Genomic DNA, 25,255 nt, shown 5'->3' on the forward strand with positions numbered 1-25,255 from the left:
GGAAGGGATGGAAAGCTGTTCTTAATAAGTGCACTTCTCTTTCTGAGGCCTCTTTTGTTTTTCTTTCTCCTCTCTCTCTCTCTCTCTCTCTCTCTCTCTCTCTCTCTCTCTCTCTCTCTCTCAATCGCTCGCTTTTTTTTTTTTTTTTTGCTTTTTGGGCCACACCCGCGGCATATGGAATTTCCCAGGCTAGGGATCAAATCAGAGCTGCAGCTGCCTGTCTACACCACAGCCACAGCCACACCAGATCTTTTAATCCACTGAGCAGAGCCAGGGATCAAACCCGCATCCTCATAGATACTAGTTGGGTTTGTTACCACTGAGCTACAACAGAAACTCCTCCTTTTCTACTAAAGCAATGAATGCAAATCCAAAGGCAAAGAAATTGCCAAAAGGACCACTGGTGTTTTAGGGGACTAGATATTTGTATTATGCAGATTAGAAGTTCTTACTTTGAGGCCTCAGGACTTCCTGTTATTGAGGGTCCTTAAAGACTCTTTTTATTTTTGTGGGTTATACCTACTGATAGTGCCATATTAGAAATTCATTTGGAAAGTTTCTTAACACAAAAATTTACAAACACATATTCTCTTATCCTTTAGAGGGATGTCATCACACATCAGGTAGTCTCCAGAGGGCAAAAGAAAGTAAAGTCCTAGTATTATTATGAAAGTAGTTTGACCTCGTGGAATTCTGAAAAGATCCTACAAATCCCTAGGGCTTCCTGAACCACACTTTGAGGACCACTGATAGATGCAAATACCAACAACTGCATTCCTTCAGTGATTAATCAACTCACACATTTCAGTGCATTCACTGCACAGTCTTAGAAACAAATCTCCATTCCCTTTACTAGTATGTCCTTCCATGTGGTAGAGAGAGTCATTTTTTGTGGCTGATAGCAAAAAGTATCCTCTTTGCAAAAAGGGTCATTTTCTGACTCAGAAGGGAATTTGAGATGATTCGTGATATACATAAAGCAAAACAGTTCAAAATGTTTTCCGTGAGCTTCTGGCAGTACCTGTACTCTACAAATACTGCACAGGAGAAATTGCTTTCGGTGCAGCTTGGTCTGCAGTGAAAGGACTGGGATACCGTCAAGCTGAGTCAGGCAGAAAAAGAGAGAAGTGAAAGCAAACCCTGGGTATTTTCAAGCTTTGCCCTTGAAAACTATGCCAAGACTTTTTTTTTTAATAAAGAGGTGATACTTTGCTGTTGCTTTAATGACTCAGGATTTCCCCCTTACCTTTTAAACACAGGATATATCTACAATTATGTTTACTTTCCTTGTACCCCGCTTACAAAAAGTAATGAAATAAAGCTAATACCCTTAATTAGAACTCCATCATGGTCCTTCTGTTAAGTGACTAGCTCATTCATTCTTTTCACAGTATTTTATCGTTTTCCAGCTCGGTCTTTTGGTAAACGCCTTGAACTGCTTAGGTTCCAGGCTTCCCATGTGTTTTTACTGCAGATGAATACAATCTACAGACTGAAAGCCGCTGGAAGAAAAATAGAGCATTCTTCCGCCTCAAGGTTAAATCTTTGCCCGGCGCTGGCCGCATGAGAAGGAGAATGTGAGCGGACGGCCAGAGAGGGACTGCGTTTAAAAATGAGAGAGAAGACTGGAACAGCGTTCTCCTCTCCGTGGGGATGAAGCCCACATGGAGCACTCCGGAAAGGTGAGCTGCTGCACTGAGCATGACCGAGCCGACCTCCAGCGTGGGCGGGCCGATGGCCGCCTGACCATCGCGCGCCGAAACCGCAAGCCGTCGCGTTAGGAGCTGAGTCCTCCAAGTCCTCGGCGCCCGAACCAGAGGACGTCAGCCGCCAGGCGTGTTGCAGCCACCGCCACCACCCCGGGCTCCCAGCTTGTGACCAATAGGAGAGAAGCCAATGCCCCACGTCCGCTGTGATTGGCTCCCAGCGGGGAGGCGGTGGCGGAAGGTGGGTCTTCGGGCGTGTCAGGTTTTCCGTGGCGCTGCGGGCGGCGACACGTGAGGCTCCTGCTGCCAGGAAAAGCTGGGAGGTTCTGCGGTCGGAGGCGGCCATCCCAGAAGTGCCTGGCCCTGCCGGGAGGAGGCAACACTTAGGATCGCAGGTGCCCGCACTGGGGCAGTGCTTCAACCTGACTCCAGTTGGTGGAAGACGAAAAGGAGCAGGAAGGGGCCGGGTACCCGTCCCTCGCGCCCCGGATGGATGTGCCCGGCCCGGTGTCCCGGCGGGCGGCGGCGGCGGCCGCAACCATGCTCCTGCGCACGGCTCGGGTCCCGCGCGAATGCTGGTTCTTGCCCACCGCGCTGATCTGCGCCTACGGCTTCTTCGCCAGCCTCAGGCCGTCTGAGCCCTTCCTGACCCCCTACCTGCTGGGGCCCGACAAAAACCTGACGGAGAGGGAGGTAGGCGCGGCGGGAGGACGCTGGCTCCGCCGGCGGAGGGGACTGGCGGGCCGAGGCGGGTGCGGTTGAAAGACAGGACTGAGAAAGGCGCTTGAGCCCCAGGAGCCATTCTGGGCAGAGATTCCTGAATGTTCCTCTTTGACAAAAGGCTTCTTGCTGGGCGCTGCCATAATTCATGCTGTTTTTCTGTCCTCCGTTGAATTTATAGGACATGTCTCAGGTGAAGTGTTCGGAACGCAGTTCGGAAACCCTAGTGCCCGTGTGCTTCAGGCGATGTGCGGATGATGCTGTAACTGTGTAACTCTGCTCAGACTGAACCAGTAGTGGGAGGGGGGAGGGGAGGAGAAGAATATTTGGAGAAAAAAGGGAAAACAGCAGGTTGTACTTCGAACATAGTGAAGGTTTAAATAAATATTTGCTGTCTGAAAGTAAGGAAACAGATGCAAGGCAACTCCTGTTTTCTGAAAGGATCTTCCCTCTACCTACTGTACCCTCTTCCTTCCCCTACCTTACTTTGTTTACCCTTGACAGATAGATGTACTCAGATAAGGACTGTATAGGACAAGAACCCATCCCTTATCTCGTCTTGATTTTTAATTGCGTGAGACTATGTCCTAGAATATGCCCTGCCTCTCACCTCTACCAACCTCCTGGGATAAAAGCAGATATTTTAGGTGTTGTCACATAGTTGGAATTTAATTAGAATTCTTCTGGCATTGTGAATTGTTGCTTCACGGATGTTAGTCTTGCTCCTTTCTGTTCTGCTGTGTTCAGAGTAATTGAGAGTACATAGTCCATGATCAAGAACTTCTTGCTGAGTGATTTTCCCTTGGAGGATATTTAAGTACTCCAGAAGTGCATGGTGTGCTTTAATGTATTTAACTCTTTAAAGTGTATGGTCAATCTCAACACTTGTTTTTTGAAGAAGATATTAACTGAAGAAGGAGTTAAATTTAAGGTGCTACCACAAGGCCCAAATAAAGCAGATTCAGCATCCTTTCCCTTGAACACTACAAAGCATGAAAACTGAGGCCCGGTATTCCTTTCTGGAACAATACAAAGAGTGAAAGCTGAGTGGGGAATTGTTAGCCGTTTTTTCCTCTGTCAACTCTTCCTCCCACCCTGCCTCCCTGCTCCAGTGCCTATGAAATATTTCTCCCATTTAAACCTTACTCCTTCCCCTGTGAGTAGTAGTCACTTCTGAGTAGCAACTCGGTATCCCTGTATAACAGGTTAGTGCAGGATATAATTACTCATAGTCCAGTTTGTTGTTGCCTTGCTCCTCCATTTTTTTTTTTAAGTTTTATTGAGGAATGATTGATTTACAATGTTGTGATAATTTCTTCTGTATAACAGTGATTTCAGTTGTACATATACACACATTCTTTTTCAGAGTCTTTTCCCATATAGATTATCACAGAATATTGGGTAGAATTCCTTGTGCAGGTCCCCATTGGCCAGTCAATCCATACACCACTTCTATTTTTAAGAGAACTTAACAGGGAATTGAAAATTGGCATTGAACCCTGGGTTGAGGATTTCACTTAAGTTTCTCATATCATCTCACCACTAGCAAGTAGCTTTTACCCAACATTAGATCTTCTATTTCGCAGTCATATGGACCACTCATTACCTGTTTGAATTATAGTATTTTTTAAAAACAATAGGAAAGTGGAAGGAGCCAACTCTTGTGAATAGAATGGTTCTACAGGAAAAAAATGACAGTAAATACAAAAGAGAATGATTCTGGAGACCCTTAACAACTGAATCTGAGTATAGCCACTGAAGCAGAAATGATTCTGCTTGTGAGCTGCTAACAATTAGTTTCATGTGAACTGCCATGTGATCTGCACAGCTTGTGCACATGGGGGAAAAACATGCTCCCAGTGTTGATATTTGAAAGCAGATCTACTTTGTTCAAGTGCCCTGGGTGGAATTGGTATGTGATGTGCAGTCACTTGCCCTGTCTTATCAGAAAGCTTCCTGGGGTGAGTGAAATATGTTCAGGGGTATAGGAATGAGGCAGGGGTACCCTAGCCCAGGAAATAGTTGCTGAATGTATAACAGAAACATAGCACACTTCTGTTACTGCAAGTTAGATAAGGAAGATGGCAGGTCTGAAGAGAAATCTGGTGGTCTGGAAAGGGCTGTCATTTGTCTCTGAGGACCTCAGAATCATAGCCAGCTCTGCTGGTCATATGCAACAGGTCATGTGTTGTGCACAGTATGGCTGTGTCCACCCTCTCTTGAACCCTGGATTTTTTGAATCTCCAATAATTGAAATAAATAGGATAACTTGTTCTCCTTCCTGAGTGCTTGTTTTCATCAGTGGGGAATTATATATTTATTTAATATTACATGATTTTTAGGCAAGGCGAATGTCAAATCTTAGTGATATTTGTGTTGAATTTTGTATTTTCCCCCAGGAGACTTTAGATTGGCCAAGTGTGATCATCTTAAACAGAGCTATTGTTAACCAAGTCCAAAGACAAAAGGGGCGGAGAGATCAGAATTTCCTCTTCCACTCCCAAAGGATTTTTTTTTTCTTAGATTTCAGGAGAACCATTAACTTGTATCACTTTATAATTTATTTTTATTTTTTTTGTCTTTTTAGGGCCCTACCCACAGCATATGGAGTTTCCCAGGCTAGGGGTGGAATTGGAGCTATAGCAGCTCTCCTACACCACAGCCACAGCAACGTGGGATCCAAGCCACATCTGTGACCTACACCACAGCTCATGGCAAAACCGGATCCTTAACCACTGAGAGAGGCCAGGGATCGAACCTGAGTCCTCATGGATGCTAGTCAGATTCTTTTCCACTGAGCCACAATGGGAACTCCATCACTTTATAAATTTTAAACAGGTTAAACTTTGACTGTGTTTCAATAGGTGAAAGCCACACCTTTAATAGAGCTCTTTATCACCAAAAGCTTTTTTCCCTTCATCTTTTTCAGCATGTGATTTGACATTCACTAGCTTTTGTTGATATATTTAAAACATTAAAACTATTTTCCTGATATTCAGAGCCTTAGAGAATTTGGCTTTTCCTTCCTTAATACCCTTATCTCCTACTGCATCCTTCTTTCCCTTGCTAAGCGTGTCCAGGCTCCATCCACATTCATCCCATCCAGCATATCCAGTCTCATCCACTGACCAGACTCAAAGATGAGCTCTCTTCTTGGAATAACCTTCCCATACATAGCTTTTGATACCTTTCTCTTAGCCTCCAACTTTCTCATCCTTCCAAGTCCATCTCAAATAGGCAATCCCATATGGCCTGTCTACCTCATCAATAATTTGTGTGTATGTTCTACACCAGGTTCAGAACTCCCAGAAGACTGAGGCTTCATTTTATTCTTTTTTTGTTTTGTTTTTGTGATCTCCATGCAGTTACAAAACAGTGTTGTGCAAATAAGTGCTTATTAACTAGCTGTTTAATTGAAACTTGATTCTAAAAGTCTAAATCTGAAGTAGAGCTTAAAACTGAACATCTGTTTCCCTTGACTTTTTGTATCTCAGAAGAAAGCACAAACAAGCTCTGATCCAAAGAGCCGTGAATGGCACCTTACAATAAAATCAATTCCCTTTGCTCACATGGCAGCAAATACCTGCTATAAGAAGGTATTGTCCAGATATGGACAGTAAGAATCTATAATCTGTACCTTTTTTTGTTTAGGAAGTTTCCCTTCAAGATTCAAAGTATCCATCAAAGAAGCATTTCCTGGTGTGACAGCTTCTCCTTGGAGACATTGAGAGAGAAGGGCTTTTCTTTTGGGGACACTTGAGAACCCAGTGGCTAAGCTCTGGAGATTATCTGGTCTTCTCTCTTCATGTAACCCCCATAAAACACCCCCATGCAGATTGAAAAGGCTGCTATTGGCATGAGAAGTAAATTGGAACATGGTAGATGATCAGTAACAGTTTTCCAAGAGAAGAAATGAAGCATTTTAGTGCTGTGGATTCAGAATTTCCAGGTGCAAGTCCTCCCTCTGCCAGTGACTAGCTGGGATGACTGTGGAGAGTTCATTTAAGGCCAGGTTTCCTCGGTTGTAAGAAAGATGATAAATACTTATCTTTTTTTTTTCTTTTTTTTTTTTTTAATGCAATAAAGACCTGTGCTTTATTACTCTGGTAAATTAGAAAATTTACCAGACATACATTGTTCTAATATAGAACATACAATTCTGACTGAATTTAGTTTTGCTTTTAATATAAATTTCTAAATGCCAGAAAGGAGCCAAAGCACAAGAGAGCATGTCAGAATAAGATTGAGGAGGAGATAAAATGTAAGGAAATAAATATCGAAGGGGGAACTTTCTTGAAGGGGGAATTCATTTGGAGTTTTGGGGAAACACTGAGTTAGGGGTAAGTGCAATTGGAGGGGGAAATTCATTTGGAGGAGGAAACATGGGGTGAGGGGGAGTTGCATCAGGAGGAAGAAACATATTTGGAGGCGGGAATACACTTATTTGTTCTTCTTCCAGAGATTCCATGCTCTCTGCTTGTTCTTTGGGCTTAAAGGATAGGGCTTCTTTCCCATCCTTCATTTCACAAGTCTCTCTCCCCGCAGATGGGGTGATTTCCTCCTCCTCTTCCCTCAAATCAGTGTCCTCCTCCTCCTCAGGTAGAGAGACTTGCTCCTCTTCTTTCAAGTCCATGGCCTCGCTATGCTCAGGGAAGAGGTTTCCTCCTCCTCTTCCTTTGGGTCAGCGACATCCCTCTGCTCTGGTAGGCACTCCATGCTGCAGTCCCTGGTGTTGGTGGGTGAAGAGCACTCAAAAGTACTTATCTTTTAGCGTTGTTTGGATTAAATGAGGTAACGTAGGTGAGGTGATTAGCCCAGCAGTAGAGATGTGCTATTATAATGCTGATAATACTGTGGGGAGGGACATTCCTCTTAGGTTGATCTCTCTCCTAGGAGTAAATTCAGACTTCTCTTAAATTAAATGTATTCTAATTTATTATCATTAATAATAATAAAGAGTTAAAGAGAACCTATCTGGTTTTCTACCCACCCCCCCAACTTGCCTTTGTTATTGTTTTTCTTTTCTTTTCTTTTTTTTTTATCTTTTTGCCATTTCTTGGGCTGCTCCTGCAGCATATGGAGGTTCCCAGGCTAGGGGTCGAATCGGAACTGTAGCTGCTGGCCTACACCAGAGCCACAGCAACTCGGGATCCGAGCCTCGGTTGCAACCTACACCACAGCTCACGGCAACACCACATCCTTAACCCACTGAGCAAGGCCAGGGATCAAACCTGCAACCTCATGGTTCCTAATTGGATTCGCTAACCATTGAACCACGACGGGAACTCCCATTTTTATTTTCTTTTTGATGTTTCTTTTCCTCGTTTTCATGATCTAAATTGTGGTTTTGTATTAGGAGTAGAACTAGACTTATGAACACTTCAAATTGATAATTGAAAGGATGAAATTTATATAATGAAAACTTGGCAGTTGATCGTCTGGGGACAGCTGTTATTGAAAGTCAAAGCACAGATAGTATTATTGGAGTGAAAATGCAGTGGGAGTCCCGGGGTAGAAAAACGGAGATGGGACAAGAAAGGAAGGTACTTTTAAGACGCTAACAGCTTTGTGGTATTGTGTTGAGGAAAATCGGAAGAAGAAAGTTGCAGAGTCAAGCAGAGGAGGCAGTTTCACACCTAAGAAACTTGTAGGAGAATATCTTTAAAACTACAGGCAAAAAAGGAGTGGGAGATTGGTAATGGAACACACATGTGAGAAGTCTACAGCGACTGCTCACTCTTCACAGCTTTCATCTCAAGGTTGCCCTTATCCCCTTTGGTTTTCTACTGAGAGTCATCTGACCCTGTGTTATGTCAGCCAAGTGCGCTTTATTCCTTGTTTGCTGAAATTTCCGCATTCGTGAATAAGAATCATTTCAACAGTTCTCAATTATTCTTTAACGCACACATTCAGACACAAGAATGGTTCCTAAATGGAGGTTTGCTAAATGATTTGCAAACAGATTGGACCAAAACTCATTGAAGGTGGGGCTGTTAGTTTGATCAATCACTTTTGATACTCAGCCAGTCAGAGATCAAGTCTGGAACATAGTTCAGGTTATGTTTTATGGTTCTCTGTAATGTTCTCTGTATTGTATAATCATTGTTTACTTGATTGTTCCTCTAAAAACTTAAAACAATTAGTCCATTTTACATTGGAGTGAACTGAGGTATGCATGAGAGTTAAAAAGAAAGTCAAGCCAAGGATTAGATTGCTCCATCACAAGGCAGTTAGCTTGTTAGCAAGACTATCTTTTAGAAAGCACTTAAAAACTGGGGTCACTGATTCATACTTTGAAATGATCGCTTAAAAAACTGACTTTAACTCCAGGAGCTTGCTAGGCTCTGGTAGAACAGGGAAAACTTTCCTGTCATGATTGTTATTGGAAGAACGGTGACAGCAGTTCAATTAATTTAAATTGTATTGGCCCAGGTGATCAGTGTTAATTAATTTAATTCATATTGGTCCAAGTGGTCTGTGTTTCAGCTTCAGTCCTTTAAGTCATTAGACGTATGAAAAAATAAAGTGGAGTATGCAATTTCCATGTATTCTTTCACTTAATTCTAGCAACAGACAACCACATGACAGGCTTTACTTCTCTTTTACTGATAATGGAGATTAAGGCCAAAAGGAACTGAAAAAAAACTTGCTTAAAATCATATAGTAAATGATGGGAATTTGTGGTTTAGAAATGATTTCTACTGCCTTCCAATGAAAAACTAATGGAATCAACAAAACCCTCCACTGTCTTCTTATTACAGGCAAGAAAAAGAAGGACATCAAAGTCATCTATTATACGTCCACAGATAGTTACTTTGTTAAGACTGTAAGACAGGAAGTTTCTGTCCTGGCTCAGTGGGTTAAGAACTGGACTAGTATCCATGAAGGTGTGTGTTAGATCCCTGGCCTCACTCAGTGGGTTAAGGATCTGGCACTGCTGTGGGCTGTAGTGTAGGTTGCAGACTCAGCTCGATGTGGCATTGCTGTGGCTGTGGTGTAGCTTGGGAACTTGCTATTATTTGACCCCTAGCTTGGGAACTTCATATGCCACAAGTGCAGCGCTAAAAAGCAAAGAAAAAAAAAGACTGGAGGATAGGTTTACTTTCTTTATCTATTTCTGTTACCCTCAAAGTAATGAAACTTAAAATCAAAGAAATCTAATCAAACAGTAGGATCAAGGCTCCCCATTGTGTAGCTAGAAGAATTAACGATGGTTCCAAAACTCTTGTTTCCAAAACACTTGTTTCCAAAACATTTATTGAGCCAAATATCTTCCAAACAGTATGCTGTTGTACAAATGAAAAAGTCAAGTCCACCCTTTAAAAGAATCTTTATAGGCAGTGGTTCTCAACTCTGGCTCATATTAAAATCTCCTGGGAGGTTTTTGAAAAATGCCTGTGACTGGGCATCCCATTTTTTTTTTTTTTTTTAAACTCCTTGGAGATATATAGCCATGGTTAAGAAGCAGTGCATCTTGATCAAGGAGGTAATTGAAGAGTCATTTAGGAGACTGACACATAAGGCAGCATCAAGAGAGCTTTGACGTTTGGGATACAAATACTTTCAGCTGCAGCAAAGCCTTCCAGGATGAGGAAAGCATGAACTAGGCCTTGATGAATAGGGAAGATTTTAATTAGGAAAAAGATGATATGGTGGAAAGAGGGAAGCATTGTCAGGATTATCGGAATTGTCAGGATTTCTTTGGTTGCCAAGAGTGAGATCTTTGAGGTGTGGCAGATGGTTTCATAAGAATAAATTGTTGGGAATATTCCAGGTCCTTTGATATCACTAATGGGTTTTTATCCTTTCTCTACCAGGTCTTCAATGAAATATACCCAGTATGGACTTACTCTTACCTGGTGCTGCTATTTCCTGTGTTCCTTGCCACAGACTACCTCCGTTACAAACCTGTTGTTCTGCTGCAGGGACTCAGCCTTATTGTGACATGGTTCATGCTGCTCTATGCCCAGGGACTGCTGGCCATTCAATTCTTGGAATTCTTCTATGGTATTGCCACCGCCACCGAAATTGCCTATTACTCCTATATCTATAGTGTGGTGGACCTGAGCATGTACCAGAAAGTCACCAGTTACTGTCGAAGTGCCACCTTGGTGGGCTTCACAGTAGGCTCTGTCCTAGGACAAATCCTCGTCTCAGTGGCAGACTGGTCCCTGTTCAGCCTGAATGTCATCTCTCTTACCTGTGTTTCTGTGGCTTTCGCTGTGGCCTGGTTTCTGCCTATGCCACAGAAGAGCCTTTTCTTTCACCATGTTCCTGCCTCCCAGGGAATGAATGGCATCAAGGTACAAAATGGTGGCATTTCTACTAACACCTCAGCTTCTAACCACCTTCCCCAGTGGGAGGACGTTGAATCAAAAATCCCTCTAAATACGGAAGAGCCTCCCATGGAGGAACAGGTAAGTGCAGCCTTCTATGTCTTGTGGTTGCTACTCTGGGGGCTAGACCAATGTTGAAAACATGGACAGAAAACCCCGTGGATTCATATGGATCCTGGTTTTATTTTGACTTGGTTCATTGGTTCATTCATTTGTTCAAGATAACTCAGATTTATCTTAGGGATGACAAATGTATTTTCCCCTGGAGTGGACCTCTGAGATCAGACTGGCACATTATATTGTTTGTATCAGAGATGTCTTAAAAGCCATGGCAATGTCTGTCTCTTCTTCTTCATCTTTCTTTCCCCAGAACTTGGTATATAAAAAAACTCTCAGAAAAATTGTTTCTAAATGAATAGATGAAATGATTCCAATAAATGATGAATATCCATTTCCAGCTTCTGAATTGAAGTCCAAAGTATTTTAGGGTAGGAAGTTATCTTCCTTATCTGTGGTGGAAATTATATCTGATTCAGGCATACCTCAAAGATATTGTAGGCTCAGTTCCAGACCACCAAAATAAAGCAAATATTGTAATAAAGTGAGCTACACAATTTTTTAGGTTTCACAGTGCATATAAAAGTTACGTTTGCACGACACTGTTGGTAGTCTATTATGTGTGCAATAGCATTATGTCTAAAAATATATGCATACTTTAATTTAAAAATACTTTATTGCTAAAAATGCTAACCATCATCTGAGCTTCCAGAAAATCATAATCTTTTTGTTGCTGAGGGGTTTGCCTCAGTGTTGATGACTACTGACTGATCAGGGTGGTGGTTGCAGAGGGCTGGAATGGCTGTGATAATTTCTTAAATTAGACAGCAGTGAAGTTTGTCACATCGATGGACTCTTCCTTCACAAACAGTTGCTTTGTAGCATCAATGCTGTTTGATAGCATTTTACCCACAGTAGAACTTCTTTCAAAATTTGAGTCAATCCTCTTAATTCCTGCCACTGCTTTATCAAATAAGTTTATGTAATATGCTAAATCCTTTGTTGTCATTTCAATAGTCTTCACAGCATCTTTACCAGGAATAGATTCCATCTCAAGGAACCACTTTCCTCGCTCATCCTTTAGCAGAAACTCCTATACATTTAAGTTTTATTATGAGATTTTTAACAATTCAGTCATATCTTGAGGCTCCCCCTCTAATTCTAGTTCTTTTGTTATTTCCACCATATCTTTAGTTACTTCCTCCACTGGAGTCTTGGACCCCTCAAAGACATCCATGAAACCAAATTTTTATAACACAATAGTCTATTCTGGCACATTCCTTTTTTTGTTTGTTTGTTTGGTTGGTGTTTTTTTAGGACATGTGGAGGTTCCTAGGCTAGGGGTTGAATCAGAGCTACAGCTGCTGGTCTACACCACAGCCATAGCCATGTGGGATCTGAGCCATGTCTTCGACCTACACCACAGCTCACAGCAACGCCGGATCCTTAACCCATTGAGCGAGGCCAGGGATTGAACCCACAACCTCCTGGTTACTAGTCGGATTCGTTTCTGCTGCGCCACAACAGGAACTCTCCGACACATTGCATTTATTTTTTATAATGTGATCACTGCCCACTAAATTGATTTTATTACATGCTAATGAGTCAAAGTCTGAAGTTTAAAAACATTCTGTTCTAGACCAACCTGATATTTGCTCTTTATAGAGATGTAAAATGTCAGTTCTTGACATGCTAGAGAATTACAGAGTCAGAAGTGATTCTAGTGGTTCCCTGGTGGCCTAGTGGTTAAGGATTCAGTGTTGTTACCGCTGTGGCTCAGGTTAGATCCTTGGCCTGGGAACTTCTGCATGCCAAGGGCATGTCTATTTAAAAAAAATGTGATTCTAACCACAGGTCATAGGACAATCAGAGCATCTTAAAGTCATAGGGAACTTTAGATCATATCATCCTTTCATTTTCAGGGATAAGGATTGGGATCCAGCATTAATGAGTTGTGCAGAACTACACATAACTCTAGAATCCTGACTTCTGTGGGCTGATGGGTGTGAAGGTACTGTCTTTTTTTTCTGCTTCCCAGGCATACCATGAACAACTTTTCCTTTCCGGTCCAGTCCTCCATGCATGTAGGGACACATAGTACCAGAGAAGTAATTTGATTGCAGTCATCAACCCTTAGATCTTCATGGTTTAGGCATTAAACCCTAATTATCCCTCCCCTTCATTTTTCTAGTGTACGTAGAAGAAAATCCAAAATTCTCATCATGGCCTATAAGATCTCATACAACCTGGCCTTTTGCGAACCTCTCTGACTTTATCTGTTAATTGGGATGAAACACATCAAGCTTATTCCCACTTCAGCACTTCAGTCAGGAGGGCTTCTCATCGACTGCCCTTCATTTTGATTTTCATGGCTGGTTCCTATATACCACTCAGGTCTCAACTCAGACAGCTTTTCAGAAAGCCAGTCAATACTCTTAGCAATCATTGCTTCACACTACATTCACCTGCTAACCCATTATTTTCTTTATAATATTATTCCTGCTGTAAGCTCTCTTGTTTGTGTGTGTTCATCATCTGACTCCTTATTCCCATGAAAGTTTCATAAGGGCAGGGACTTTTCTGCTATAACACCAGCATCTAGAACATTGCCAAACACATAATATGGGCACTCAGAAATTATTTGTTGATTGCATTAATGGGCATAATAAATAGAATATAAGAGAAACCAACATTTATTGAAAACTTGCTGCATATTGGATAATATTTATCTAGTTCTTCCAATAACCTGTTAAAGTAAGCGTTAATTTACATTCTACAGTAAACAGCCTATGATTTAGAATTTTTGTCTTATCAGCATATAGGCAGGTATACTGCTTCATCATCATCGTCATCTCAGCTCCTGTTTATTTTGACCAGGGTACCAGATACTGTGCTAAGAACCTGAGATTCATTAGCTCATTCTTGCTAAAACTCTACGATACAGGTATCACTGTCCCCATTTTGCAGATAAAGAAACTGAAGCTTACATTAAGTAATTTGCCCAAAGTCACACAGAAAGTGGCACAGTCAAAATTTCCACCGCAGATCTAGTTGAGTCCAAAAACTAGTACCGTAGAGACTCCAATTTCTTGTTGGAAAGAAATAACTTCTCAAGCATTTTAGGGAGATGGCCTTTATTTATTTAATTTCAAAAGTCACTCTTGGAGTTCCTGTTGTGGCACAGCGGAAACAAACCTGACTAATATTTGTGAGGACACGCATTCAATCCCTGGCCTCAATCAGTGGGTCAAGGATCCAGCATTGCCTTGGGCTGTAGTGTAGGTCATAGACAAGCTCTAGTCTCTTGTCGCTGTGGCTGTGGCATAGCTGGCAGCTGTAGCTCTGATTCAACCCCTAGCCTGGGAACTTCCATATGCAGTGAGTGCAGTACTAAAAAGCAACAACAACAACAAAAAAAGTCACTCTTACTATATATAGCTAATAAACATATCATCTTAAGAGGAAAAAGAAAATCTCTACACTGACTTTATTAAAAATATTCATGCTTAATTTTTAATTAAGTAAGAAAATTATTTGAAAAGAAGTCAAAATCTAAATGGTTGGTGAAAAATTACTGCTATTAATACTTTAGTGCTCCTTTCTAAACATTGCTATTTGCTTGTATACATTTTATAGTAAGTGAAATTAGAATCTACATGTAGTTTTATAACTTGTTTTTCTCAATGTTATGTAATACTCATCTTTATGTTCCTTCATGTCAGAATAGCCTTCAGAATTGAAAGAGTGGAGAGCTTCATGGTACAAAGGGCTGCTGGGAAATTTGTATTGGGCAGTATTCTGCCTTCTGCACCAGGCTGGCCCTGAGAGAGACTTATGTGAAGGACAAAGTCTCCCTTTTGACCCTCCTCTTTTTTTTCTCAGTTGTGGTCACAATCTTTCCCTCTGGATATTTGCACTTGGACCCCTGCCAATGGATATGTCTGAGTTGGGATGGCTGGGAGGAGAGTGTGTAGCCATGTTTGGTTGTACCCCCTCCCCTTTGCTGTTTAATGTCTTCGAAGTTCAGACAGTTGTCATCTCCCCTGAAAAAGAGTAGCCAAAGGCAGATCTCCATGCCAACTCCTAACAGGTCTCCAGTGCCCTGCTTCCAAGCTTGTGAACTAGAGCTTTGTGAGATACCTGGCCAAGGCCAGAATGACTATTCTTGGAACAAGATAAGAGTACAGCAGGCCGGAGCAAAAAAGTGTCCCAGAGCCTTTTATGATGGAGAAGAACCTGATCATCACTAATTTTTAAATACACATCAAAAGCACCTTCCTTTGTGCTTTTGTTCTTATTTCCTTTGTCTTGAGTGTTGTTCTTCATTTCTTCTCTATTCAGATCTTATCTATCTCCTAACGTCTGTCTCAAATACCAGTTTTTCTGTGATACATATTTGGTTCCTTTTCTTTGAAACCAGATGTAGTTTATCTGTCACCATTGGTTAAGGCTCATTCTGTATCTTTTGGGTAATAGGCTATCAGTAGGTGAGGAAATAATGATAGTCTTCCTATCATCATGAAAAAAAGTTAATTTTTTATAGCAAGAATTAGTATCAGGATTGTGTCCTTTGGCAGCACGTAATAGAAGAAGCAAACTTATCCTTGAAAATTTCCATTCTGGCTGTTGGTTTGATTATAGACAAATCTCCCTCTGCCTATAACTGAGGTGAGAAAAGAGTAGTATCTAAGTTTGGTACTGTAAACACCTAACTATACCTATTTAAAGGTTTCATTTAAAGGAGAAGGGGCTACACAGAAATTAACTGAAAATGGGTTAGAGCTTTGACTATAAGATCTGAAATCATAAAACACCTAGAAGAAAATATAGGTCATAAGCTCCTTGACATCTGTCTTGGCAGTGATTTTTGTTTTTAATCTGACACCAAAAGCATCAAAAGCAAGGATAATTAAGTAGGACTACATCAAACTACAAAGCTTCTACACAGCAAAGGAAACAATCAACAAAGTGAAGAGGCAGCCTACTGAATGGGAGAAGATACTGGCAGATCATATGTCTGATAAGGGGTTAATATCCAAAATACATAAGGAACTCAGTACAACTCAACAGCAAAAAAAGAATTCAATTTTAAAATTGCAGGAAGTGTTCCATTGTGGCACAGCAGAAACAAATCCAGCTAGTATCCATGAGGATGGAGGTTTGATCCCTGGCCTCACTCAGTGGATTGGGGATCCAGGGTTGCCATGAGCTGTGGTGTAGTTTGCAGACTTGGCTCAGATCCTGTGTTGTGGCTGTGATGTAAGCCAGCAGCTACAGGTCTGATTCAGTCCTTAGCCTGGGAACTTCCATATGCTGCAGGTGTGGCCCTAAAAGAGCAATAAATAAATAAATAAATAAAATAGGTCAGAAGATCTGAGTAGACATTTTTTTCCTAAGACATTTGGAGGGCCAACAGGCACATGTAAAGATGTTCATCATCACTAATCATCAGGGGGATGCAAATGAGAACCACAGGGAGACATTACCTCGCACCCGTTTCGTTATCGAAAACATAAGAAATAACAAGTGTTGGTGAAGATGTAGAGGTTCTTCAAAAAATTGAAAGTAGAACTACCATATGATCCAGCAATTCTACTTCTGGGTATATATCCAAAGAAAATGAAAACACCAACTCAGACAGGTACCCATATGTTCACCGCAACATTATTTACAATAGTCAAGATAGGGAAACCACCCAAGTTTCCATCGATGGATGAGTGGATAAAGAAAATGTGACGTACACACACACACACACACACACTGGAATGGTATTCAGCCATAAAAAAACAAATGAAGTCTTGCTATTTGCAACAATGTGGATGGACCTAGGAAGTAAGTCAGACAGTGGAGTTTCCTTGTGGCTCAGCAGATTAAGGATTGGCATTGTCATTGCTGTGGCTTGGGTTCGATCCCTGCCCTGGAAACTTGTGCATGTCACAGCCATGGCCAAAAAAAAAAAAAAAGCGAGACAAAGAAAAATATCATACAATCTCATTTATATTTGGAATCTAAAAACAAAACAAATACACGCAAAAAACCCAAGCTCATAGATACAGAGAATAGGTTGGCATTGCCAAAGGCAGTGGGGTAGGTGAAATGGGCTAATGAGGGGTCAAAAGGTCAAAACTTCCATTTGTAAATAAGTCATGGGGATGTAATGTACAGCATGGTGACTATAGTTAGCAATACTGAATTGCATATTTGAAAGTCGCTAAGAGAGTAGATCTTAAAAGGTTTCATAAGCAATTATAACTGTGGTGACAGATGTTGACTAGATTTATTGTGATCATTTGACAATGTGTACAAATATTGAATTATTATGTTATATACCTGAAATTAACCTAATGATACAGGTCAGTTATACCTCAATTTTCAAAAAGCAAAAAAAAGCAAGAGGGCATAATCATTTTATATCTGGAGAGTCTCATGTGCAAGACATGGCCTCTAGCCAAGGAGCCTCCAACCAGTAAGCAGGTTGAGTCATGCTGCTGCCATCGCTGTTACTCACCTGTAACATGGCTCCTGTCACTCATCCCAGCTCTTCTATGCTACTTCGTGGTTAGCTTCCTTTTGGTCCCTTTGGATTCCCTCATTTTGCCTTCCCATGTTAGCCACAAAAGTAAAATTTCCTGTGTTCTGAGCAAGCCTCCAGAATTGAGTCAACCTTTAATAGATTGACCTTTGATAGGATTGGGGTCAGAGATGTTTCACAGAGAGTCTGAAATCTCATACTGACTTCTTGGTACTGTCCAGGGATGATGGTACATAGCTCAGTAATGTCTTAATTCACTTATCACAAGCATAGTAGCTGTATTACTTCATTATAATAGCAATAGTTCTTATGAATATTGGGTAATATACAAAGTTCAAGAAAGTGGCTTTGGATCTGGCATGGCTGTGGCATAGGTCAGCAGCTGTAGCTCTGATTCAGTCCCCAGCCTGGGAACTTCCATATGCCACGGTTCAGTCCTAAAAAATCAAAGCAAAAAAAAAAAAAGCATAGGGAAGAAAATTAAAATCACTGGTTACCACACAAGGCAGAGAACTGCTGCCAATATTCTGGTTTATTTCTTTCTAAGATTTGTCTTAATCTGTATCTTTCAGTGACTCTGATAGGTTCTCATCAGTGAACTCTACCTGAACAGTGATTTCCTTGGGCCAGTAATTATTGCTTATTTTAATGTTGCTTGCCACTGTGGGAAGATGTGCATGTCATCTCCCTTTGGCTGAAGTACAAATCTCTAACCATTTTTGTACCTTCATTTTCTATAGAATATAGCGCTTGCTAGATGTACTAATGTTTGTAGAGCATTCAAAGTAAAAATTATATGAGGATGAAAATGTGTTTTTCCCCAGAGGGGATAAATGTAATTTCTAAAAAAGCTCTCTAAAAACATGTGTGTATGTGTGTGTATGAAATAAGCAACTAGTTTTCACAAGAAAAAAGAAAAAAGTCTATAGGACATTGAGTCTATACAATTACTTTCTGTACAATTGCCTTCTCCATTTTTCTGTGTAGGGATCCAAGCCAGACCGACTCCTTGTGCTGAGGGTCCTGTGGAATGATTTCCTGATATGCTACTCCTCTCGCCCTCTGCTCTGCTGGTCTGTGTGGTGGGCCCTCTCTACCTGCGGCTATTTTCAAGTCGTGAACTATGCACAGGGCCTGTGGGAGCAGGTGATGCCTTCTCGCCATGCTTCTATCTACAACGGTGGTGTGGAGGCCGTTTCAACCTTACTAGGTAAGCGGCGCAGGGCAAGGTCAGGAGGAGGAGGGTCCTCTGGTGGTTAACCATAATCAGATTTCCTCTCCTCCCCAAAAATGTAGTAATCCCAAAGGAATGATTTATTTAATTGAATTTCTGATTTTATAATTCAGGATGAAAATATAGAAATACTCAAGTGTTGGAGGACTATGACTAACAAACTTGACTTCTTTATAATCTTTGGGGAACCTAGTGTAATGATCCTCTAAATTGTCTTCTTATCCAAGTTTCCATTATCTCTGATTTCTGGGTGCTTTTACACCTTGTTGTGAAACTGAGTAGCAATGTACAGTACTTCATAACAACAGTAGCTAATAGATGTGTTAATATGCGCAAAGTGCTGTTCTAAAGACTTTGTGTACATTAATCAGTCCTCATGGAATTCCTAAGATAGGTGCAATTATTATCCCCCTTTTACAGTTAAGGAAGCTGTGGAAGTACAGGTTAATAATTTGCCCAAGGTCATATAAATGGTACTTAGTAAATCCAAGGATTGAACTCAGAGCCTGTGTCTTTGTTCTATTTTGCTGTCTCTTTCTAACTTGTAGACCTACCTCATAAGGTTTTGGAAGATTTGTAATGATTTCTACGAACACTTATAACTCTTGCACTTGGAAAGCACTCGATACATTTTAGCTGTCATTATCATCATCGTCATTATTTTACCATGTTCTAAAATGCCCCTTAGCTGGGAGGAGAGATGAACCATCCTGCCACATTGCCTAGCTACAAGCGATGATTCTTTTGGATGCTTGCCTCTGCATCCACCTCAGTAGTTTTTCCTTAGCGGCATCCCTGGTTGTATGTCCTTCGTTTCCATCTCATTACCGGCTGTCCTAATTAAACTCTCATCATCTCTCCATGGCTCCATACTATTTATTCCATCAAGTCCAAAATTCTCTGCCTGACTTTCAAGGTCCTCCGTAATCTTGAGCTATCGTGTTTATAAATTAAAAGATCTTTAAATATAATAATCCAAGGTGAATTTTTACTTTATCGAAATAGTATTTGTTTAGCAAAATAACTGATTTTCTCTTTTTGTTTTGTAGGTGCTGTTGCTGTATTTGCAGTTGGTTACATAAAAATATCCTGGTCTACTTGGGGAGAATTGACACTGTCTGTGTTTTCTCTCTTGATTGCTGCCGCAGTGTACATCATGGACACTGTGGGTAACATTTGGGTGTGCTACGCATCCTACGTTGTCTTCAGAATCATCTATATGTTACTCATCACTATAGCAACGTATGTATTTTTTTTTCTTTTATTTTTTCTTTTGTCTTTTTGCTATTTCTTGGGCTGCTCCCATGGCATATGGAGGTTTCCAGGCTAGGGGTCCAATCGGAGGTGTAGCCCCTGGCCTACGCCAGAGCCATAGCAACTCGGGATCCGAGCTGCGTCTGCAACCTACACCACAGCTCACGGCAACGCCGGATCGTTAACCCACTGAGCAAGGGCAGGGACTGAACCCGCAACCTTATGGTTCCTAGTCGGATTGTTAACCACTGCACCACGACGGGAACTCCCGTTTTTGTTTTTTGTTGTTTTTTTTTTTTTTTAGCAACGTATGTATTTTGATTCAAAGAAGCGTTGTTAGGAAGAGCTAGGACGGGATTAACTTTCTGGTTTCTTTACAAATTAAAATTTCTGGTTAAAAGAGGCAAACGGGAGAAAACATTATATTATGTATGCATTATCAGTTTTTCTGTCGAGGAAGCATTTAGGCAAGGTTTATTTTCTTGTTCCCATGCTTCTGCTGTTTTCAGATGTTTGCATGAGATCTACATCATTTAGCAACAAAATACTCTTCACTTGCTTAAAAAGGGAATTGACAGTAGAAAGATAGGTCTGCTCTTCACTTTTTAAGTAAAAATTGTAACTATTCTGGAAATAACTTTTTTTCTATTCGTTCTTTTTATTTATTTTTTAAGTTTTCAGATTGCTGCAAGCCTCAGCATGGAGCGCTACGCCCTAGTGTTTGGTGTAAATACCTTCATTGCTCTGGCCCTACAGACTCTACTCACTGTAATTGTGGTGGATGCCAGTGGCCTGGGCTTGGAAATTACCACTCAGGTAAGGTCTCTGTTTTGGTACTGAAGATGTTACGGGTTGATCAGGGTAATAGAAGTGGAACATGCTTAATGGAAACAAATTCAAACAGTATAGACACATATACAATGAAAGGTGAAAGTGTCCCCTCCTTCCTTCAGTTACTTCCTCCCCCTAGTTCTTTTGTACCAGGAGGGTGTTCAGACCACCATATTTTTGATGAGGCCCTAGGACATTTCTGAGTGTTAAATATCCAGCCTGGTATCGCTCAGTAGTATTGGTTTCTTCAAGGCCAAGTTCTTCTGCTTCCTCATCCATTATTATTTTCCCTCCCTTTTTCATTCCATGCCTGGAATGCTGAATCCCATATTTGAGATGGTCTGCTTCATTTCAAAGCTCTCTAAGTCTCCTCCCTTCTTTTCTTAAAATACCCCTCACCCAAATACCAAAGTAATGACTTGCTGTTGATGAATGGCCTTATGATTCTTAACACATGACCTATTGAGAAAACACCTGTACGAACTCCCAAAGACAACGTGAATACTTTTATTCACTCAGGAGTTGTATAGTTAAACAAAAATGGGCAGTTGAATCAAAAAGTGAGTGCCCACCCCACCCCCTTTCAGCCTAAATGATTCCATCTCCATTATTCCTTCCTTACTTAACACTGTAGTTTTCTTAGAATACAAAGACCTAACATGTTAGCAGTAATTAACTTTTTTTTTACTAAGGAGATCTAAAAGAGAAATAGTAACAATAGGTAAGGTTCATGGAGTGTTTTCTGTGTGCCAGGTACTTTATATAGGATTTTGTGGGTTTGTTATTAGGATTAGACATCAAGAAAATGCATCTGAGAGATACTGTGTTGTTGAAGGTCACAGTCAGTTAACAGTGCAGTAGAGCAGAGCTAGGATCACACCAGCATCTTTCTCTAAAGCCCAGGCATCTCCCTCTGCCATCATGCTGCCTCAAAAAAGGATGGAGGAGGGGGTGGACAAAGAAGAGAAGTGGGAGCTTATTACTTCCTTTTAGTAAGAATGATATATTGTTTCCCAATTGCCTGCCTACAATAAAAGCCTCACAAAGACCTCTCAAGGGTTAGCTGCTTACACTGGGACAGAGGGTAGGAGAGAACTAAATGCTTGTCATCTTGCTATGGAAAGGATAGGTTTAAACATGGAATAATAGAATTTTGTGGGCTCTGCTGAAATTCATAACTGCCATAATTAATTAACAGATTTCCTGGAAGGATGGATTGGGGGTTTGGGATTAGCAGACACAAACTATCAAATGGATAAGCAACAAGGTCCTACTTAGCACAGGAAACTATATTCAATATCTTGTGATAAACCATAAGAATATGAAAAAGAATGTATATAAGTATATCTAAATCACTTTGTTGTACAGTAGAAATGAACACAACATTGGAAATAAGCTATACTTTAATAAAATAAATTTAAAAAAAAACAGGTTTCTTGTAGGAAAATGTATCCAAATTTTAAAGAATCTGGTTCAAAGGGTTACAGCAACATGCTTATTGTATCCATGAACCAGCTTAACAGTATTCTGCTAAGAGGATGATGATGGTTCATTAAACTATATAATCACATTAAAAAATTGGTTTAGAGAAGATTCTTACAAAAAGTTATCTTATAATGGAATATAGTTGGCATTCTACTGCCCTCTTCTGGGAAAGAGAATTCTTGATCTTCTTTTACTCATAGCCACCTACCTATCAGCTTGAGGGTAGAGACTATGATTCAGTTATAGCAATGACAGCAACAAAAATAAACACAACAGTATTGGAGTTCCTGCTGTGGCTCAGCAGAAACAAACCCGACTAGTATCCATGAGGATGAGGGTTTGATCTCTGGCCCCATTCAGTGGGTTAATAAGGATCCGGCATTGGGCTGTGGTGTATGTCACAGATGTGGCTCCATCTGGCATTGCTGTGGCTGTGCTGTAGGCTGGCAACTGTAGCTCCAATTTGACCCCTGGCCTGGGAACTTCCATATTCTTCAGGTGCAGCCCTAAAAACAAAAAACAACCAACCAACCAAACAGAAACCAATAGTATTAACAGCATTAGCACTGTGCTAATAAACATTAACATGCATAATCTCATCCCTTCCCAACAACTCTGTAATTAGAAAATATTATATGAGCTACAAAATGGTTTATAAATGAAGTTGAGGCTCAGGGACTGAGTCTCTCAATCCAGGTCACACAACCAGTAAGGGGTGTAGTCAGGATTTGAACCCAGGCAGTGAGGCTTCAGTAACATCATGCTGTGCTGTCTCTGAATCCTCGGTGCCTGGCACATTGTGTTTTTTAAAGTTTTATTGAGAAAATAAACATACTTTTAACCATAGAGTCTGGTCACATAGATGTAATAAAAGGGCTTAACTTCTAATTGTTAATCCTATAAATTTCTTCTTCCCTTTTTAGTTCTTCATCTATGCTGGTTATTTTGCACTCATCGCTGTGGTTTTCCTGGCTAATGGTGCAGTCAGTATTATGAAGAAATATAGAAAGCAGGAAGATCCAGAATCACGTTCTCAAGCGACCACTTCATAATGCACTGCTGATGAGTTTCCTTTCACAAGAACTCTGCACAGCAACTGTGCCTGGATGTATTTAATTTTTTAAAGTGTAGACATATATTTATGAGTGTGCATTTCATGGCTTCAAAGGAGCCAAGTGACTATACCTTGTCTTCCTAGAGTAACAGAATACTGTCAGAGGTGAAGTTTACTTCATGAATTATTTATGAGAGCCAATTTAAGGATGACTTTTTTTCTGATTCAGAAGAGAACTTGCTTTTGAAAACCAAGTAATAGGAGCCACCAAGCAGTACATGGCGATGTATTCTTGCTAGCAAGTGAGTTTGGTGTTTCGTAGGTCAAGTGCTTCTGTATCTGATTAGCCAGATGCTTCACCTGATGGAACCAGGGCTGCACAGGGGCTACAAGATATTATAGGTCAGAATAGAAACATGTGGTAACAGCACCTGCCTTTGTTCAATTTAATCCTTGTTTCACTGTTACTCATGGGCATTTGTGTTTCTACAGAAGAAAGTTGTTCCTGTCACTGGCAGTATTTGCTCTGGTTTGGTGTTCTATCCTATAAGGAGTACGTGTCATTCCTAATTTTAAGTTATTTTTAAAAATTCATTGTGTAAATGTTTTCAATTCCCATCTTGACAGTTATGTTCTTGTGTAGATTTTTCTTAGAAGTACATTTTTATATTATTCATATGCTTCCCAGAGAAGCTAATTTAGTTAAAACTAAGGCAAGTTGTGAGGCCTGCGAATAGTCTAAGTGAAAACTAATCAGAAAACTTAAGGTAGGTTTGCTTGTCTTTTATTCTTCAGTATGAAGGACTATTAATTCTATGATAAAAAGTTGCTAAATGGGCTAAAGTTACCAAAAAACAAAAGCCCATTTTATATTTGTATTCCTTTTTATTTCCAAAATAAAATGAAAAAATCTTAAAAAAAAACAAAACAAAAAAACTTCACCTCCATTTTATATTTGTCTTTCTTATCCAAGATGAAGATGTCATTAAGAGTTGGATTATTCCAAGATCTTTTGCACAAACTGAGCCTCTTTTTAATTATTTTAATGGGACAGGAACTAGGATAGACTGGGTTCCTGCATCTTGTACATTAAATCTGCCTTTATTTCTAAAGGTGGGTCATCCTGAATATTTGCTTAAAATAAGAGTTGTGATTCCATTTCCAAGTTACTTGAAAAAAAATGTTATTCTGCATACATTTAATCAGGAAATCAGTCTATCAAGTGGCTGCTGGTGTATGTGAGACATGAAAACTATTTTAAAGCCAACTTTGTTGCCTTGTCTTTAAAAAAATATAGGTTAACCTTTTTTTTTTTTTTTTCCCATGGCTGCACCCACAACATATGGAATTTCCCAGGCCAGGGATTGAATCCAAACAAGAGCTGCGACCTATGCCTTCACAGCAACCCAAGCCACTGCAGTTGGATTCTTAACCCCGTGTGCCACAGTGGGAACTCCTACGTTAACTTTTTTAGAATGACATAGGTAAACACTGAATGATCATGTCAAGATTCCAAAACTGACATATTCATTTGATGTAATAAGCAGGAATTTTATTTTATTTTATTTTATTTTTGCTATTTCTTGGGCCGCTCCCACGGCCTATGGAGGTTCCCAGGCTAGGGGTCGAATCGGAGCTGCAGCCACCAGCCTACACCAGAGACACAGCAATGCGGGATCCGAGCCGCGTCTGCAACCTACACCACAGCTCACGGCAACGCCGGATCGTTAACCCACTGAGCAAGGGCAGGGACCGAACCCGCAACCTCATGGTTCCTAGTCGGATTCGTTAACCACTGCGCCACGACGGGAACTCCTGTCAGATTTTTTTTTTTTTTTTTTTTTGAGGAATTTTAGATGTAGATGAATGAGGATAAGAATAAGTCCTTTTCCACTGACCTTCCTTTCTGAATAAGGGAAAGGAAAAGAACACTAGCTAAGAAGGGAAGGGGAAGTGATGTCATAAAAAAAAGACTATTTTGTTTTATTTTGCTGTATAGAAAATTTTTTACTTGGAAACAAGTAGAAAAATGGTGTTTGAGGAATT

The 25,255-nt window shown here is 40.6% G+C and overlaps 1 protein-coding gene across 1 annotated transcript; it reads left to right on the forward strand.

Moving 5' to 3' along the window:
• The first annotated feature begins 1,964 nt into the window (after positions 1-1,964).
• On the forward strand, positions 1,965-24,502 carry SLC19A2 (solute carrier family 19 member 2). Its single transcript, XM_047783984.1, has 6 exons — positions 1,965-2,399; positions 10,244-10,843; positions 18,339-18,561; positions 19,635-19,827; positions 20,514-20,655; positions 23,079-24,502. Exons 1-6 carry the CDS (start codon positions 2,196-2,198, stop codon positions 23,205-23,207), a joined length of 1,491 nt encoding a protein of 496 aa, XP_047639940.1. The 5' UTR covers positions 1,965-2,195; the 3' UTR covers positions 23,208-24,502.
• Positions 24,503-25,255: the final 753 nt, after the last annotated feature.

Source organism: Phacochoerus africanus, chromosome 6 (assembly GCF_016906955.1).
Source record: "Phacochoerus africanus isolate WHEZ1 chromosome 6, ROS_Pafr_v1, whole genome shotgun sequence".
Classification (NCBI taxonomy): Eukaryota; Metazoa; Chordata; class Mammalia; order Artiodactyla; family Suidae; genus Phacochoerus; species Phacochoerus africanus.

What these genes read in the sequence shown, in the direction of transcription:
- SLC19A2 (XM_047783984.1), top strand. Translation starts at nt 2,196, where the DNA reads ATGGATGTGCCCGGCCCGGTGTCCCGGCGGGCGGCGGCGGCGGCCGCA. An exon ending in AAAACCTGACGGAGAGGGAG is followed by an intron (nt 2,400 to 10,243) that starts GTAGGCGCGGCG and finishes TTTCTCTACCAG; the next exon opens with GTCTTCAATGAAATATACCC. An exon ending in GGCCGTTTCAACCTTACTAG is followed by an intron (nt 18,562 to 19,634) that starts GTAAGCGGCGCA and finishes TTTGTTTTGTAG; the next exon opens with GTGCTGTTGCTGTATTTGCA.